Raw genomic sequence first — 16,518 nt, forward strand, 5'->3', positions numbered from 1 at the left:
TAACAAAGTACAAAAAAAAATGACACAAATATTGTTTCAGAGGGAAGAGGAACAGATAGGCCATTTGCGTAGTAAGTGAAATTATTTATGAAAAAAGCTCAAGGGCAATTTAATTTTTTTTGCGATTGACCAATTTTTTTTTTTTTTTTTTTTTTTGCCATCATTTTATCGGTAATAAGCCAATTGGCTGGAAACAGGCTGGAGATAGCAAATTTCTCAACTTTTGGTCAATAACAAAACAGCGGAAAAACTGGGTGGAAACTTTTGTTATGCTATTGTTAAGATATGGTTCTTGAGCACCAAATCAACATATTAGAATGATTTCCATGCGATCATGTGACCAATACTAATGGCTGCTGAATTTTTTTTACAAAGTTTGTTTTTCATTTTTAATAAAATAAATGCTGAATTATTATTATTATTATAATTATTATTAAACGTTTTATTAATACTTTATTATTTTTGACTTACCAGCCACCTTCAGGTCTCTCATGATATTCTAGGGGTTCAAGAGGCCTTGTTGGGAAATTGTCTTTCATTCCAATAAAATACATTTTTTTAAATAAACTTGAAATCCCAGAGATTCATGTAGAATTAGACATTTTAAAGACTTTGTCCACCCTGTGATCGTGCGAGCATGTGATTTTGTCAGTTCTCTGTTGTGTGTTCTTTCCATCTTTAACTGGGTGGTTCAATTTATTTAGCTTGTAACTGTCCCACTGGCATCAGTCTGATCTAATAAGAGCACATTTGAGTTTTCGACATGATTTGTATTAAGTGTGTATGAAATTCATGGTCTTCTTGATCAGCATGTCTCAGCATTGAGACTCTGAAATGTTGTCTTGACGTAAAATGCTGCTACTCAGCAAGCTTGTGTCCTGGTGAACAGCTCGGGCATTGGTGTGTGCGCTCTGCATCCACGATTGGTGGCTGATAAATTAAAACCCTCCCTCATGGTCTCTCAAGTGAGTAATAGAGCTCGAAATTTCATTTTGCAAGCGACTGATTTAATGATCCAAAGGGTAATTAATGGGCTGATTATCTTAATGTTAAATATGGCCAGCAGCAATTAGACTGACCTCCCGCCTGTCAAGGTCTGGGCTACTCTCGTCTTTCAATTAGGGGTCTGTTTGGGGGGTGTGAGCTGGAGGTAAGGAGGAAGAGAGACGCTGTCTTACACACCTCTGTCTGCATGTATCATCCCTCGTTCTGCAGGCTGGAATTATGTTTGGGACTGACTAGACAGCCCACCTGAATCCAACAAGGGAAATTAGAGGCTATTGTCAGCCTCTCTCTTTTCCCCTGTTTCTTCTTGACCCAGCTGTGTCTATATAGTTTTGTTTAGCCTTTACCTCCGTTTCTTCTTCCAACCCTCTGTTAATTGTCTTTTGAAAGAATGTCGAGTTAAATTAAAGGTGCAGTATGTTAGACGTTCTTAATCGTTTAATGATTTGGATAAAGTTGTATGGTTGTAATCAGAACAGTAGCATGTTATCTCAGTGTTGTCAAAATTGTCAAAAATAATGGTAGAAAATACCATTATTTACAGTTTCAGTGTATCAGCTTATCCGTTTCGGCCATAGTTAACATCTGTGCATCGTCAAATGCCTACAAAAAATTGCTTAATAGGGCTATTTTCTGCCATTCTATAAAAAAACAAAAATTAAAATAAGCTGTACCTTTTAAGAACTAGATGTATTAGTAAAAAAAAAAAAAAATTCTGTAGTTAACCGCTTAAAAAGTTTCTTCCTGTTGCCTCATGGGCGTCTTGGCCGTTATGTATGATGGAGCCTGAGAGAATCTCTAAACTTACCCATTATCCTTTTAGAGCCTGTGATAAATTCACACCTCCACTGCCTTTGAAAGTCTATGAGGTCGCTCAAAGACACCGCTATGGGCTTATTTTTGGGATGGTTTGGCCACACACACATTGACCCACACTCTGGTGTAGGCGATAGGTTTTGGCATGAGTGCTCTTCGGTGGCAGCTAGGCCATGTTGCGGTCTCATTTTTTTAATTAGTGCAGTGCTGCCATGGACACCAGAGCCCCTACATCCCTGCCACACACACTCGATTCCGGTCTGTATTAGTGGCCCAGGCAGGGTAGGAGTGACAGCTCTGCTAATTGCGCCTCGTGGTGACTTATTGGGAGGGTGGCGCTCGCTGGCATCTCACACTGCCAACCCTCAGCAACACTCTGATGTTTCGCAGCCTGTCACAAAGCGTGAATATTTTAAAGTGTGAAATACATACATTGTGTGTGTGATTCACACGCCCCTTTGTTCCAAGTGAACATTAGTGATATACTGGTTTTCCCATGTTATGTGAGTGTAATGGAGCAAAACTTTTTTTTTACACATTAGAGCTTTTGCGATATCATTATATTTCACTACAGATATTATTCCTGTGCTTCAGGGATGATGTATTTTTGTAGGCCTAAACCTGCAAGCAAGTAAGAATTTTTGCACTTCTGCTTTCATATTCCTGAAGTCAGTAGTGTTTTTTTGAATGGGGTTTTGGTTAAATGCCTGAAACAAGGTATGTGGTTAACACAAGCTCAGGATATTTTCACATTAAATTCTACATCATAAAATACATCAGTCTTGAAAAAGGCAGTTGCTGAATGGGACTACAGAGTTTTGTCCTGGACATTAAATGGCAATACATCAAATATTCACAGCCCCATTATGTTTATAATCGCACTCTTGCAAACTATTCTAACTCTGAATTTCACAGAAAATGTTTGTTTGTTTTTGACGATAAAGATAGAAAGAGTTGTCGAAAGCTTAATGCCCCGTTCACACTACAAGCGACACGATCCCATTCATTTCAATGGAGAGCTGGTGATAGACTGGATGGGGCATGTCCAGCAATGCAACAGATTTTAGAATCCTTAAACTTTATGCAAATGAAGTGTGACGTTTGGGAGGGACAGCCAACAGGAAAGAAAACTGTAGAGCTCATGTGATCATTCTCCTCTCAGCTCTGGCAATGACGCTGTTTGCATTTTTGCTGCAGATAAACATGCGCGATGGAAAAAAGACATGGTGACGTGCAGCGACAAAGATGCTGCTAGTGGGAATGCAGCTTAATGGTTGTGGCATTGAAGTCATGTGACAATGGTGTAGTTTGTGTATAGCCTGTGGTTAACTTTTACATTTTGGCAAGTGTCCTGTATTTAAGCTTCAAAATTCATGAAACTTGACCCATTAAGATCCTCATAATGACCCAAATGTGTAAGATTTGTAAATTTGTGTTGGTCACACAGATTACTTTCTGCAATAATCAAAAAAAAAAAAAGAATTTGGAAAAATCTTTTTTTTTGGTCGAAGGTACCAGGGTAATGGTAACTTCCAGGTTGGCTTACAAAAATGTTATCCCTGTCGCGCTCTATATTATTGTGATATCTATAGAAATTCTGAAAAGGAAAAAAAAAAAGCACAATGATAACTTAGTCCCATGACATGATAACTAAGCTTTAACAATACAAATAAGAACATTTCAGAGCTAGCAAACTAACTTAATAAATGCGCTCTATCATGGTGAAATCTTTAGGATGATGAAGGCGAATATGAGTGAACAGGTCGGTGCTATTGCCCTCTTTTGCACTTACTGTTGATTTGCAGCTTGTCTTTTTTTTTTTTTTTTTTTTTAAGTGTAGTCTGTTCTAGAGGGGTCTTGCCTCCATCAGACACCAGAGATATTGAGCTCCACACACCGCCTGACTCCCGTAGCCACATGCGTCATCATGAGCAATGCCTGGCCTATAATAATTCAGCAGTAAGTGTCTAAAAAAAGAGCCTCTTTATGGCCAGATATCGGTCTTTGAAAGGGCAGAGCTAACAGATTTCAAATTAGACCCTGCTCTTAATCTGGGCCGGGGTGCAGGTGTGCATCCCCAAAGCTGAGCTCAGATTGGGCCCTGGGGACTGTAGGGAGGGGGGCTGAGTTGGGGGGGACCTGCTGGGCTTCATTTTTCCTCAAATCCAGACATAGACGGAGAGCGATATGCTATTAATTTCCCATGAGCCGCTTACTTGCTGAACTTCCTCTTCGTGGAGAAGAAGTAAAATGACATTTTAGATTTGAATATGTACCATATACCTTGTTTCTGTCATTTACTTCTCTTCCATTCACCAGCGTTTTCTTGTAAGTGCCGTCAGGCATTCCTGGAGGTCCATTTCTTCAGCATTAACTAGCTGATCCTGTGATGGTCAGCCTCTGACCTCTTCCATCCGAGAAGACCGGTGATGTGAGCCAACTCATGGCCTGCATGTTAAACAGCTCCTTGCCTTTTTCTCTTTCACTGACAGAAAGCGCTGCACAAATGTTTCAAATAATTAGCTGCCCCATTCTAATTCATCTGTTAAAGGACTTCTTGATTAGATTAGGCTAATAGACATTATTTTTTACATGACTGCCTACCATTGCCCATAATCATGTCCCAACTAGGTTAACAAGCCTTCCAATTTACTATTGGCATTAAACTGGCTGACACGAGCCAATCAGAGCGCAACGTATTATGAGGAGGACTGATAATATGAAGCAAGAGGGGATTTAATGCCTGAATCATCATGTCATCTACCTTTTCGTCCAATTTAATGCAGAATAAATAATGTGTATATACTTGCGTGGCTTTCTCTCTCTCTCTCTCTCCCTTGCTTTGTCAGTGACTTTCCTGTGTTTTTTTTCTTTAGAACAGTAAAAGCTAGGAATAAATGTAATATTTCATTATTTTTTGTTTTGAAACTTCTTTTCAAAGCATTAAATCTGTCAATATGAAAGATCGACAAGTATGTCAGCTTGTCGAAGACTTTGTTCTTGTGCAGGAAATTTGGGTTTGAATCCAGCCTGTGTCACGTCCAGTTCCCGCCCCTTCTCCCCATCATACATGGAGTTTATGGGAGCGTTTCGAGTACAGATACTCAAAGATCAAGCCCTGTGCTGTTTTACTGATGCTTGGCACATTTCTTTTCTGTCTCTTTCTCTCTCACCCCACACACACACACACACACACTTTTTTTCATCTCTCTTTGCACTTTGGCCCCCATTTGCATTTCTACCACTGAAGCGTTCTGATCCAGTTAATGGAACCTCATATGAGTGTGGCCCATTGCCTCCAGTGGGACTGATTTGAGTGTAGCGCAGGCCAGAGCTCAGTCAGAATCACTAAGTGGCTGTAATATTAAAAGAAGCGCTGAGCTTAATTATCTGTGTCTATCCAAGGGCAGCTAACGACTCGGCTGGAGAGGATAATTGATTTCAGGCCCTTGTTTTTTCCTTGTTAGAAAAGGGGGTGCGGGGAGCAGGAACAGAGCAGCTTGTGGAGTGAAAGTGTCCCTTTGTGGCCTTATTCACCTCATTATTTGCTGTCTGTCCAGTGGTGTTTAGTTTTTGTGAGCTTTTTATGTTTTCCAGGAAATAGTGATTTTGAGAATCATTTGCAGATGAAGCTTTTAGTTGCAGGTGGTCCATTAGTTTTGATGTGAAACCCTTTAAATTGTTGCCCGCTTTACACCGTCATACACTGCAGAAATAAAACAGAGTATTTGAGTATGTTTTACAAGAAAATACTATATCAGTATTTGTATTTCAAAAGCGTAATTTAATTGTAACATTTATTTGCGATTTCTAAATGAAAATGGTAAATCTTGAATCGTATTTTTGTATCAGTGTCTTTTGTATCTTGATATTTTTTGTCGGATTGCACTTACACCTGGACTCCAGTGTACTGTAGATCAATTAGAGATCCTTTCACACTTTGCTGTGCAAAATACAATTGCCATATTTATGTCCTTTACATATTTTTTAAAAGTTGCCTTTATGAACCTCTCAGTAGAGGATGTTACTAAGAATAAGAAATAAAAGAAAATTGAGGAAGTTTAACCAAAATCTTTTTGGACAGAGAGATAGAAGTATCCAGATTACAATGCAAGCCACTGAAATAACTTGATTAGTAATTGCATGTTGTTGATTAAAACAGGTGAGGAAATCACAAGAGAGTTGTATTTGCATTTGAGAGCACTATAAAAAGAAAAAGCAGAGTGGCATGTGGCAATTGGCTGAAACAAGTGTTTAAGCTTTAAGAAACTATCAGAGCAGCCAACATTGAAACATTTGGAACGACCTTTATTCATTTTAGAACATTTACTCATTTTAGAACATGTTAAGAACATTTTTATCATGCAGTGACAATGCCATGTGTTTTAACAAAATCTGATCACTGATTGGTCACAAGAGATGTATTTGAGACATGTAAAGACTTAAGGTATGCATGTGCGTCTTTAAATAACGGTTAAAGCACAGAGATGAATGAGCATGCATGTCAGCGTCTGCACATGCGCAGGTAACTGTGCACTGCTGTCTGTTTGACAGATTTAGCCTGTCAGAGTTCATTACCTGTGAGTCAGTAGGGCACTAATGAGCGGAATTAGTGGTATAATTAGGCTGAAAAAAAGAGCATTAGTGTCGATCTCTTCTCAATGAACTTCTTTCTTTCGTTTTACTCTGTACTACCTGAAATTGGTGATCTTACTTACAATAGTTAACCTCTGATATGTGGTCTCTCACAGGAGTTCAGAGATGTGTGTGTGTTTGGGGTGGGGGATCACTGGGGCCAGTGACAGCTGGGGGGCTGTCCTGTCACGGGCGGCTGCATTAGCGGACGCTTGTCAGTGTTGGGTCAACAGCCCCTGGCTTTGAGCTGGACAGGAAGTGCAGGCAAGTGGGTAAACAAGCCCACAAAGTGATCGTCCAGGGAGAACACAAAGAGCGCATACGCACTCACAAACAGGAAACCATCCTGACAAGAAATGTATGTAGACTCCCGTTAATTCCCCTGTGACCCGGCCTGTTGCATTCCAGCGGTGATGAGGCTACTGTCTCATCCCCTGCCTTTCCCTCAGGTAAACGTCCCAAAACAGCAATGCAACACACTTTATTGAAGCTGTCACTAAAACAGATGTTTGCCATGAACACATCAATGCAAACACAGTAATTATATAGTATATATATAAATATACACAAACACTAGTCAACATTTGAAGTGGATCAAAACCTTCAAAGTTAACCTAAAACCAAAATGCGTTCTTGTCTTAGGACAACTTTGATTAACTTTTTTGATCATTTCAAATGTTGACTACTGTATATGTATGTATGTATATACAGTACAGACCAAAAGTTTGGAAACATTACTATTTTTAATGTTTTTGAAAGAAGTTTCTTCTGCTCATCAAGCCTGCATTTATTTGATCAAAAATACAGAAAAAATTTAATATTGTGCTATATTATTACAATTTAAAATAATTGTTTTTAAATTTATTATACTTTAAATGATCATTTATTTCTGTGATGCAAAGCTGAATTTTTAGGATCATTATCACATGATCCTTTAGAAATCATTCTAATATGATGAAAATTAATCAAAGTTGGAAACAGTTCTGCTGCTTAATATTTTTTCAGAACATATGATACTTTTTTAGGATACTTTGGTGAATAAAAAAAAAAAAAACAAGCTATGTTTTTAAAATATAAATATTTTGTAATAACAATATACACTACTGGTCAGTAATTTGGGGTCAGTAATTTTTTTTTCTTTCTTTTTTGTAAATAAAATCAATACTTTTATTCAGCAAGGATGTGTTAAATTGATAAAAAGTGATAGTAAAGAAAATATATTATTAGAATATATATTAGAATTTTTTTTGTTGTTGTTGAATAAATGCAGTTCTTTTTAACCTTTTATTCATCAAATATATTAGTCAGCAGAACTGTTTCCAACTCTCATAATAAATCAGAATATTAGAATTATTTCTAAATGATCATGTGATAGACTGGATGTTACATGTGACACTGAAGGCTGGAGGAATGATGCTGAAAATTCAGCTTTGCATCACAGGAATAAATTATTTTTTTAATTTAAATTTAATTTATTTTTTAAAATTAAAAATATTTCACAATTTTACTGTTTTTTCTGTATTTTTGATAAAATAAATGCAGGCTTGATGAGCAGAAGAAACTTCTTTCAAAAACATTAAAAATAGTAATGTTTCCAAACTTTTGGTCTGTACTGTATATACTGTATATTCACTGTATATGTACTGTATATTCACACTGAAGGCATCAAAACTATGAATTAACACATGTGGAATTATATATGGAATTATATACATAACAAAAAAGTGTGAAACAACAGAAAATATGTCATATCATTCTAGGTTCTTCAAAGTAGCCACCTTCTGCTTTGATTACTGCTTTGCACACTCTTGGCATTCTCTTGATGAGCTTCAAGAGGTAGTCACCTGAAATGGTCTTCCAACAGTCTTGAAGGAGTCCCCCGAGAGATGCTTAGCACTTGTTTGCCCTTTTTCCTTCAGTCTGCTGTACAGCTCACCCCTAAACCATCTCGATTGGGTTCAGGTCCGGTGACTGTGGAGGCCAGGTCATCTGGCACAGCACCCCATCACTCTTCTTCTTGGTCAAATAGCCCTTGATGCCTTCAGTGTGACTCTACAATTTTCATAGTCATGAAAATAAAGAAAACTCTTTAAATGAGAATGTGTGTCCAAACTTTTGGTCTGTACTGTATATATATATATATATATATATATATATAATTATTTTTTTTTATGAAAATGTTTTTTTTTAATTAAAATAATAATGATCAAGGCATTTTCTCTGCAGGTATTCAAGGTATAAAGAAAATGACACACCAAAGATTAAAAACTTTGCACGTGCATTTTAAACTAGTTTTTTAAATACTTCTTTATCGTAGGCACTCTTATTTATCACTGACCGGTGGTCGGTTTAATGCACACAAAACAAGGGAACTTTACATTAGGTTCAGACATGTTGACTTATTACAAGTAGCCATTTTGGATCTAACTTGCATGGCCAGTAATTCTTAAAGTCCTGCTAAAACCTGCAGTCTGCTAGCACCATTTTTTCGTCATCACTACACACACACAAACATACACACACAATGATACACAGTCATGGTCATTGAACAGAATTGCTAATTAATTCAGTTAGCCATCTTCCTATTCAAGGACAAATTCCACAAGATTCATATGAGTTAATACTGATTTGGTGTGTGCGTCTGTTTATACGTGTGTGTGTGTGTGTGTGTGTGTGTGTGTGTGTGTGTGTGTGTGTGTGTGTGTGTGTGTGTGTGTGTCTATACCCTGATTGCCCTTTCCAACTGACACCAGGTGGTAAGCAGCTCCCAATCTGACCCCTGGGCATCATTTGCTCTTTTATTTTTTACATTTGTACATGATTATCTTGTCATTATACAGTATTGTTGCTCGACTTAATTTGTGAATTTGACATGCAAAGACAAGGTAGTTATTTTTGTACTGGGTCTTTATGTTTGTGTGAATTAAAGTGGTAGGGTGGTCTTTAAGACAAGAATAGGAAGCAGCAGGTGACCTATTTTGTGTGTGTGTGTGTGTGTTTGTGTGTGTGTGTGTGTGTGTGTGTGTGTGTGTGTGTGTGTGTGTGTGTGTGTCTCTCTCTCTCTCTCTCTCTCTCTCTCTCTCTCTCTCTTTTCCAAGAGGTTCAGTTGTGCCGCCCATCGTCTCGCTTTACATTTGTCACCATGACTTCTGAACCTTTTTTTTTTTTTGCCTTTTGTTGCTTATTTACACTTCATTTATGTATGCATACGTGTGTTTGTGCACATTTAGGGAGACCTCAAATCAAACACAAAATGCTATTGTCTTCCTCAAGGTTTATAGATTAATTCAATTCTAAACTAATTAGTTAACCCTAAACAGCCCCACAAAAGCTACCAGCTACATTTCTGTTCCTATATAAGAGTAGATTTTTCTTTTTTGAACACTGTTGTAGTTAACTGATATTTAAAAAGGTTATTTGCAAGAAGTTTAAGCTTTTGTTTTCCATTAGCCAGCTGGGCTTGGCCCTTAGCAACGCTGCTAACTGGGGAAGGCATGCGTTTCAGAGGGCACTGAAGTGCTCCACATTTCCTCTAGACACAGAAAGGCAGAGGGGCAGTGGGGAGACCCTGCCGAGCCTCTTCCTCTCTCTTTTGCCCTTCTCCATCGCCCTCCTCCACGGCTCCCAGGATGCTTTGTGTGGGGGCTGTGGGCCGTGGCCCTCGTGCCAGTCCTTTCACTCACCCTGAGCTGACCAGCAGCACCCTGAACATTCCGTGCTGCTAGACCCCCCTCCCAAAACACACACAGTTAATACAATTCTTCAGCTTTCCCACAGAAGCTGCAACCCTTCTCTCCTCCTCCAGACTTCTCTCTTCCCTGTCTCTCCTTCCTGCTAGTTCGTCCTTTTTTTATCTACTGGTCCTACAGTGAATCAAATGATCAATGCTGAAAGTTCTGTTTTAGTTTCTTACTGTCTGCATGTTAGTGCTATATAATTGTTCTGGGTAAATTGCATTTCATTGCATCATCCCTATTCTGTTTGACAATAGAACCACAGATTGTCTGATATAAAAGTTTGAAATAAGATTTTTTTTTTTTATCAGGACTAGTCCCATAAAATAAATCCTGTGGTTGGCCGATTTACACAGTGCTCAGAAAGCCCCTTCCTGTTTATTTAGTGTCTTTTGTCTACAATAAACTGCAAAGTGAACCAGATGTTATGCTTCTAGTCAAATGTCTGACTATAGTTTGACATCAACAGGTGATGGTTACTTGCATCTTTGCCATGTGTGCCCTGTTTGTGTGTGTGTGCACTTGTGACTGTGAGATGTGATGCTAGCTGTGACTTTAGACAGAAAATCTTTGAGTGTGCTGTGGGGGGTTCAGGTCCGTCAGCATGGCTTTGCTGCTTTGATTAAGAAGGATGTCACTAAACCATCGATCCCCTGGGCTATTGATTACCTATTTTTATGCATCTGCCTCGTTGATAAAATGTTATCTCCTCTGCACTCTGGCCCCTGATATCCATACATGGCTAATTTGTAATCAGGGTTTCTGAATTTAACTTTCAAAGCCCATCACGGCTGTGCCATCCTCTGTTCTTTAGCTTGGACTTAAAGAAAATTGGTTAATGTAATCACTTTAAGTATAACATTTACAATCTATTTTAATATTAAATTTTTGTTTATTTTAAATAATTGGTGGTTTTTAATGCAGTTACAGTCACTAGTCCAATGGTTTTCAACTTTAAAGGTCGCCTATGTCCAAGACGATAATTAAAAGCTGATATGCATTTCTTGTACTTTTTTTGTAATGAATAATAATAATAATTTTTTAAAGATAATTTACATTTTTTTTGGCATTTTAAGTAAGATTGTTATTATAACTCAATTTAAAAATAATAATAATAATTTGAAATAATTGTAAGACTTATTGAGGCCTCCCTGGAAATTTGCAGAGGTCCCGTTTGAGAACCATTTTTAGAATTTTTTTTTTTTTTCAGTGATCACTGGACAAAAATATACACACAAATAAAATAAATATAAATAGATGTAGACACAAGCTTGTTTTTAAATAATAACTTTTCCATACTCATTTTATACTAAATTTAAACGAAAAGTTTTCACTAAAAGAAAATCGTTTGAATGTTATTTAAACAAAATTTACCTAATTTTGGAATTAACACAATATAATATATTATGGAATAAATATTGGGCAATTAATTAAATTAGCCAGAATATTGGTCTATCACTAGATCAGACAATAAAAATGTTAATACATTTGCACAACCAATATCCATGTCAACTCTTTATTATATTTAATGTGAGATTTTTCAAACTGTTGCATTTGAAAATACATCTTTCTATAAGTCCCAGACTAAACTTCTTAAAGTTTTCATTTATTTTAAATGAAATGTCTAATGCAAGCTCTGTTCATCAAAACCTGAAAATATTTTTTTTTTTACGTCTGTGATCATCGTCTGTCCACATTGTTCCTGTCCAGATGCTCCTTTTGAGGAGGAATTGTGGCAGTAGGATGTCTGTTCTTTGGTCTCATTGGTTTGGACTCCCTGAGGAGAAGCTGTGTTTAGGGAACAGCTCAATATCCTCTGCCCAACTCCCTTCCCCTCCTCGGGGGTATCAGAACTCCCTCTTCCCCTCAGATAGGAGCTGAAGCTGAACTAATCCCGAGTTGTCTGAGAAAGGCTGTTTACTCTGCGGGGATTAGCAGAGATTAAGTGCTATCATAGCACAGTTTGAGGAGGGGATACAGTAAATGATCCTGCGATTGCTGATGGCCCTTTCTTGTTCGCTTGTTTGACCGTCAAACGCTCTTTCACATTCTTACACTTCTATGCCACTTTATTCAGCCACTTCAGTGTATTGATTGCTTTCTCTCTCTCTCTGTCTGTTTTTATTGAACCTCCGCATTCTTAAGGCCCTGATATACAAGCAGAATCGAACTGGTGTGACTTCACAAACAAATTCAGGCCAAACTGAATTTGAAACTGTCTAGAAATCTTCTCTTCGGCATGCATCATGGAGTGCAAACATATCTACATCGCTGTGATCAGATGCTTTCTTAACTGCTGTTTTCTCACCGTTGTCATTTTTGTCATATATTTTGTTATTGAAATGAAAGCACATATTTGCATATCCATCTAATCGCCACTCCCAGTAGCAGCGGTTTTTCAAACTCCTTTTTACCCCTAAGAGAAGAGTGAAAAACATTTTTATTTATTTTATGTAATTTTATTTCATAGGGACATGTGTGAACAATAAACCTGTACCACACTACAACATTTATAGCCAAGGCTAATTTGCAATGTCCGTCCCTAGAAGGGCTTTTCACATACATACAAAAGGTACAATAAAAAATTCATTTACATTTACAGTAACATTACTTAATTCTGACATTACATAAAGAATGTGCATTTGAGCGCAGACTAAAAATGATTGCACACTTGATCTCGTTTTAAAATACACTATAGTTCACTTTTAAAAGCCCCCAGATCTAAGTCCTGTTTCAGCTCGGTAGACAAGGAGTTCCAGAGTTTAGCACCCTGGACAGTAAAGGCCGACTGACCGAAGGTCTTTTTTCTAACAGGCACCTTCACATTTCCATCAGCAGCTCCTCGTGTGATGGAGCCCACTGATCGAAGTGGGACAATGAGTCGTCTAAGAACATCAGGGGCTTGATTGTGCAGACATTTATACATTAATTTCAAGTTACAAAATTTAATAAAATTTTCAAAATTTAAAAAGTTTAACCTCTGCAATACTCCACAATGGTGTGTTCTGACAGATGTTTTATCTAATATTTTTAGTGCTCTGTTATAAATCAGTCTTACAGGCCTGATTGTTGTAGCTGTTGCCTGTGACCAGGAGGTTATACAATAACTAAGGTGGGAGAAAATCATTGCATGCATAAATGTATTTGCCGCCTGAAATGGTAAACAGTCCCGTATGATTCTAAAACTGTGCAAGTTTGCCCTGGCTGTTCTGGTGATCTTTTTAACATGACTTCCAAATGATAAATGGGAGTCCAGGATTAGACCCAAATATTTTACTTCTTTAACCTGGGCAATATTTTGACCATTAATCGTCAGATGCAGTTCTTCCAAGGGGTGTAATCTGGAAGCAAAACAAACTGACACAGTCTTACTCAGATTTAGGGTTAGTCCTGAGTTTTGAAACCATACTGACATAAAGTTGATGTGTTGCTGCAACTGCGCAGTAATGGCCTCAACACTTTTGCCACTCACATAAACGACTGTATCGTCTGCATACATTTGGAAACCTGCACCCGGACAGATGTTTGGTAAATCATTTATGTACAATGTGAAAAGCAGAGGCCCAAGAATTGATCCCTGGGGGACACCTTGTAGAGGATGCAGTATGTTATTGTACTGTATGAAAGATATTAGCTGATTGGTTACAATTTTTTCCAGTACCTTAGAAAAAATTGGTAAAATGCTAATTGGTCTATAATTACATGCTAGATCTACCTTTCCAGATTTATATATAGGTATAACCCTGGATTGTTTCCAATCATTTGGAAATTCTCCATTTTTAAAAAAGAGATTTACAAATTGAGTTAAAGGTTTTACCAGTATTTCTTTATTTCTTTTTAGAAAGGAAGTGTCAATGTTGAAAAGATCTTTGGCATGACTATTTTTTACTTTTTCAATGACAGCTAGCACCTCTTGCTCAGTTGTTTGAACTGAGTGTATTTTGGACATTTACAGTCCATGTTACAAGATATAAGTTTACACAAACATAGACAGCAACCGTTCAAAATGCCTCCTGTGGTTGTATTGTTTCTGTTCTGCTCAATGTAATTTTTTTCTAGTGTATTAAGGTCTAGATGCTGCTGTGTGTAATGGAGAGGTGAGAGCTAGTAAATGATTGGCGTGGGAATGGGAACAAAATCAAATGGCTATACACAAATCCCATCAAATTTTAAATGTCATTTGGAATGAGAGCCAGTTCAAAACATGTCACCAGTGTGAACCATGTGTTGACAGCCCGGTTTTCTGTGTTTGTGTGTGTGCTTTCAGAGAGGAACGTGAGCGCTGGATCAGAGCCAAATATGAGCAGAAGTTGTTTTTGGCATCACTGACGTGCACAGAGCTGACTTTAGGACAGCATTTACTGCGGGCCACAGCGGAGGAAGACTTGCGCACTGTGGTCATACTGCTGGCCTACGGCTCCAGAGATGAGGTCAACGAAACCTGTGGGGAAGGTGATGGCCGGACAGCCCTGCACCTGGCCTGCCGCAAAGGGAATGTTGTGATCACGCAACTGCTTTTATGGGTGAGAGCTACAGCACACAACACTTTTAATCACACGACAAACTGTTGGTCAGGACGTGTGTTTGAGCAAAGACCTTTTCACATCAAATGTGTAACTTAAAAAACAGATCTCCGTTGATTGGTCCATTCACACCAACAACGAATATCTGTCAACTGAAATGTGCAGGACACCTTACAGCTGGTCTGTCAGCTGACAGTTTCAGCAACATAATTAACATTACTGGTGTTTGTATGAGAAGGTCAATGAAGGTTATCTGCAAAAACATTTGCATACAAAATAACAGTAAGTCCATAAAGTGTTTTGTTTATACATTTACTACAAGTCCAAATAAATTGGGTTTTTATACAGCAGTCTTTGGATCATAATAATAACCTGTTCTCTTGCTAACTCTCTCTCTGTACTCTGTAGTACGGCGTGGACATCATGGCACGGGATGCTCACGGCAATACAGCACTGGCATACGCACGGCAAGCGAACAGTCAGGAGTGCATGGACGTCCTGCTTCAGTACGGCTGTCCCGACGAGCGTTACCCACTCATGGCCACTCCAAACCTGTCACGCAGGAACAATAACCGCAATAACAGTTGCAGCAGCATTAACAGTGCAGTTATATGAGACATGAACATGCATTCTGGCCAGCACTCCTCCTCCCTCCCTACACACACTTTCATATGTACAGCTCCACCACTACATCAGAATCATAAGACTATACCAGACACGAGGGAAAGACCCCTGACACTGATGATGATGATGAAGCAGCATGAGCAGAGCTACTTTACATTCCCACAGGTTGAAAACATCGTCACGGCAAGGGTTTAGCCAATCATGTGTCATCCATTATTTTGTGGGGTTTTTTTGGGGTGGGTGGGGTTGGGTGTCCCACGTGTCTCACTGAGCTGTGGAACAAAAATAAAAAACAATACCGGATTTTCTGACTGCGCCAGTTTAAGCTACCAAATGCATGATTGGAGAATAGTGTGGATTTGGTAACAGCGTTCTACTCCCTGCCTCTTCCCTGTGGAGATGACAAAGCAAGACAGGAAATGATGGGGCAGCATAGGATACTTTTACACTGGATCTTCAAAACGACCCAGAAGAACCAGAGAACTTCACTTTGTCGCCATGTGCGTCTGGACTTCCATCTCACCACCCTGACTCGGATTCTTCTGTCTGATCTCACTCTCTCAGACTTTGCTTTGTATCTGTTTTTACTATTTCTTAGTCAGTTACACCAGTATGTCCATTATGTCTTTTATTCTTCTTTTATTTTTTAAAGGAATGTGAAAGGATGTAATGACATTTTTGGAAAATAGCCAAAATATTGAGTCCATTTGACGTTTGAATCTGGTCTTTTAAATGGTTTTTGTTGAGGAGCATTTTTCTTAAGTGCTCATTACTGGACCAACAGAAGATTCTTAAAAACAAGGGTTTTAAGATTTACATTTCTCAGAAGTAAAAGGGAATTATAGTTGTATTATCACCAGCTTTAATTAAGCAGATTTTTAAAAATCTTTATACATGTCGATCTAGCCTTTTATGTTGCTCATTCTTTACTTCAGCTCACAGTGAAGTGTGCAGGCACCGATTCAGATGAACCCGATCTTAACCCAGAATTCAGAAGTGCAGGGCTGAAGCTCAGACTGACCTCAAGTGTTCATCATTAAAAACTCCCCAGAATATCAGGAAAACACAGGACTTTTTATCGTGCAAAAGACCGAAATCTGCTTATGGCGGCCGTTGCTTTCGTCCAGTGACGTGCCTCTCTCAGGTCATCTCCGTCTGTTGCTGTTCTCACACTTCACACT

The 16,518-nt window shown here is 38.4% G+C and overlaps 1 protein-coding gene across 4 annotated transcripts in view; it reads left to right on the forward strand.

Moving 5' to 3' along the window:
• The window catches only part of LOC132152012 (arf-GAP with GTPase, ANK repeat and PH domain-containing protein 1), a 182,629-nt gene extending 166,555 nt beyond the window's left edge, over window positions 1-16,074 (forward strand). For all 4 annotated transcript variants that reach the window (XM_059560631.1, XM_059560630.1, XM_059560628.1 and 1 more), the window contains 2 exons: window positions 14,458-14,713; window positions 15,122-16,074. In XM_059560631.1, the coding sequence (XP_059416614.1) occupies window positions 14,458-14,713; window positions 15,122-15,328 (463 nt within the window). In that variant the 3' untranslated portion in view covers window positions 15,329-16,074. The remainder of the gene's footprint in view (window positions 1-14,457; window positions 14,714-15,121) is intronic.
• Window positions 16,075-16,518: the final 444 nt, after the last annotated feature.

The sequence above is a fragment of the Carassius carassius genome, chromosome 10 (genome assembly GCF_963082965.1).
Source record: "Carassius carassius chromosome 10, fCarCar2.1, whole genome shotgun sequence".
In the NCBI taxonomy this organism is placed as follows: domain Eukaryota; kingdom Metazoa; phylum Chordata; class Actinopteri; order Cypriniformes; family Cyprinidae; genus Carassius; species Carassius carassius.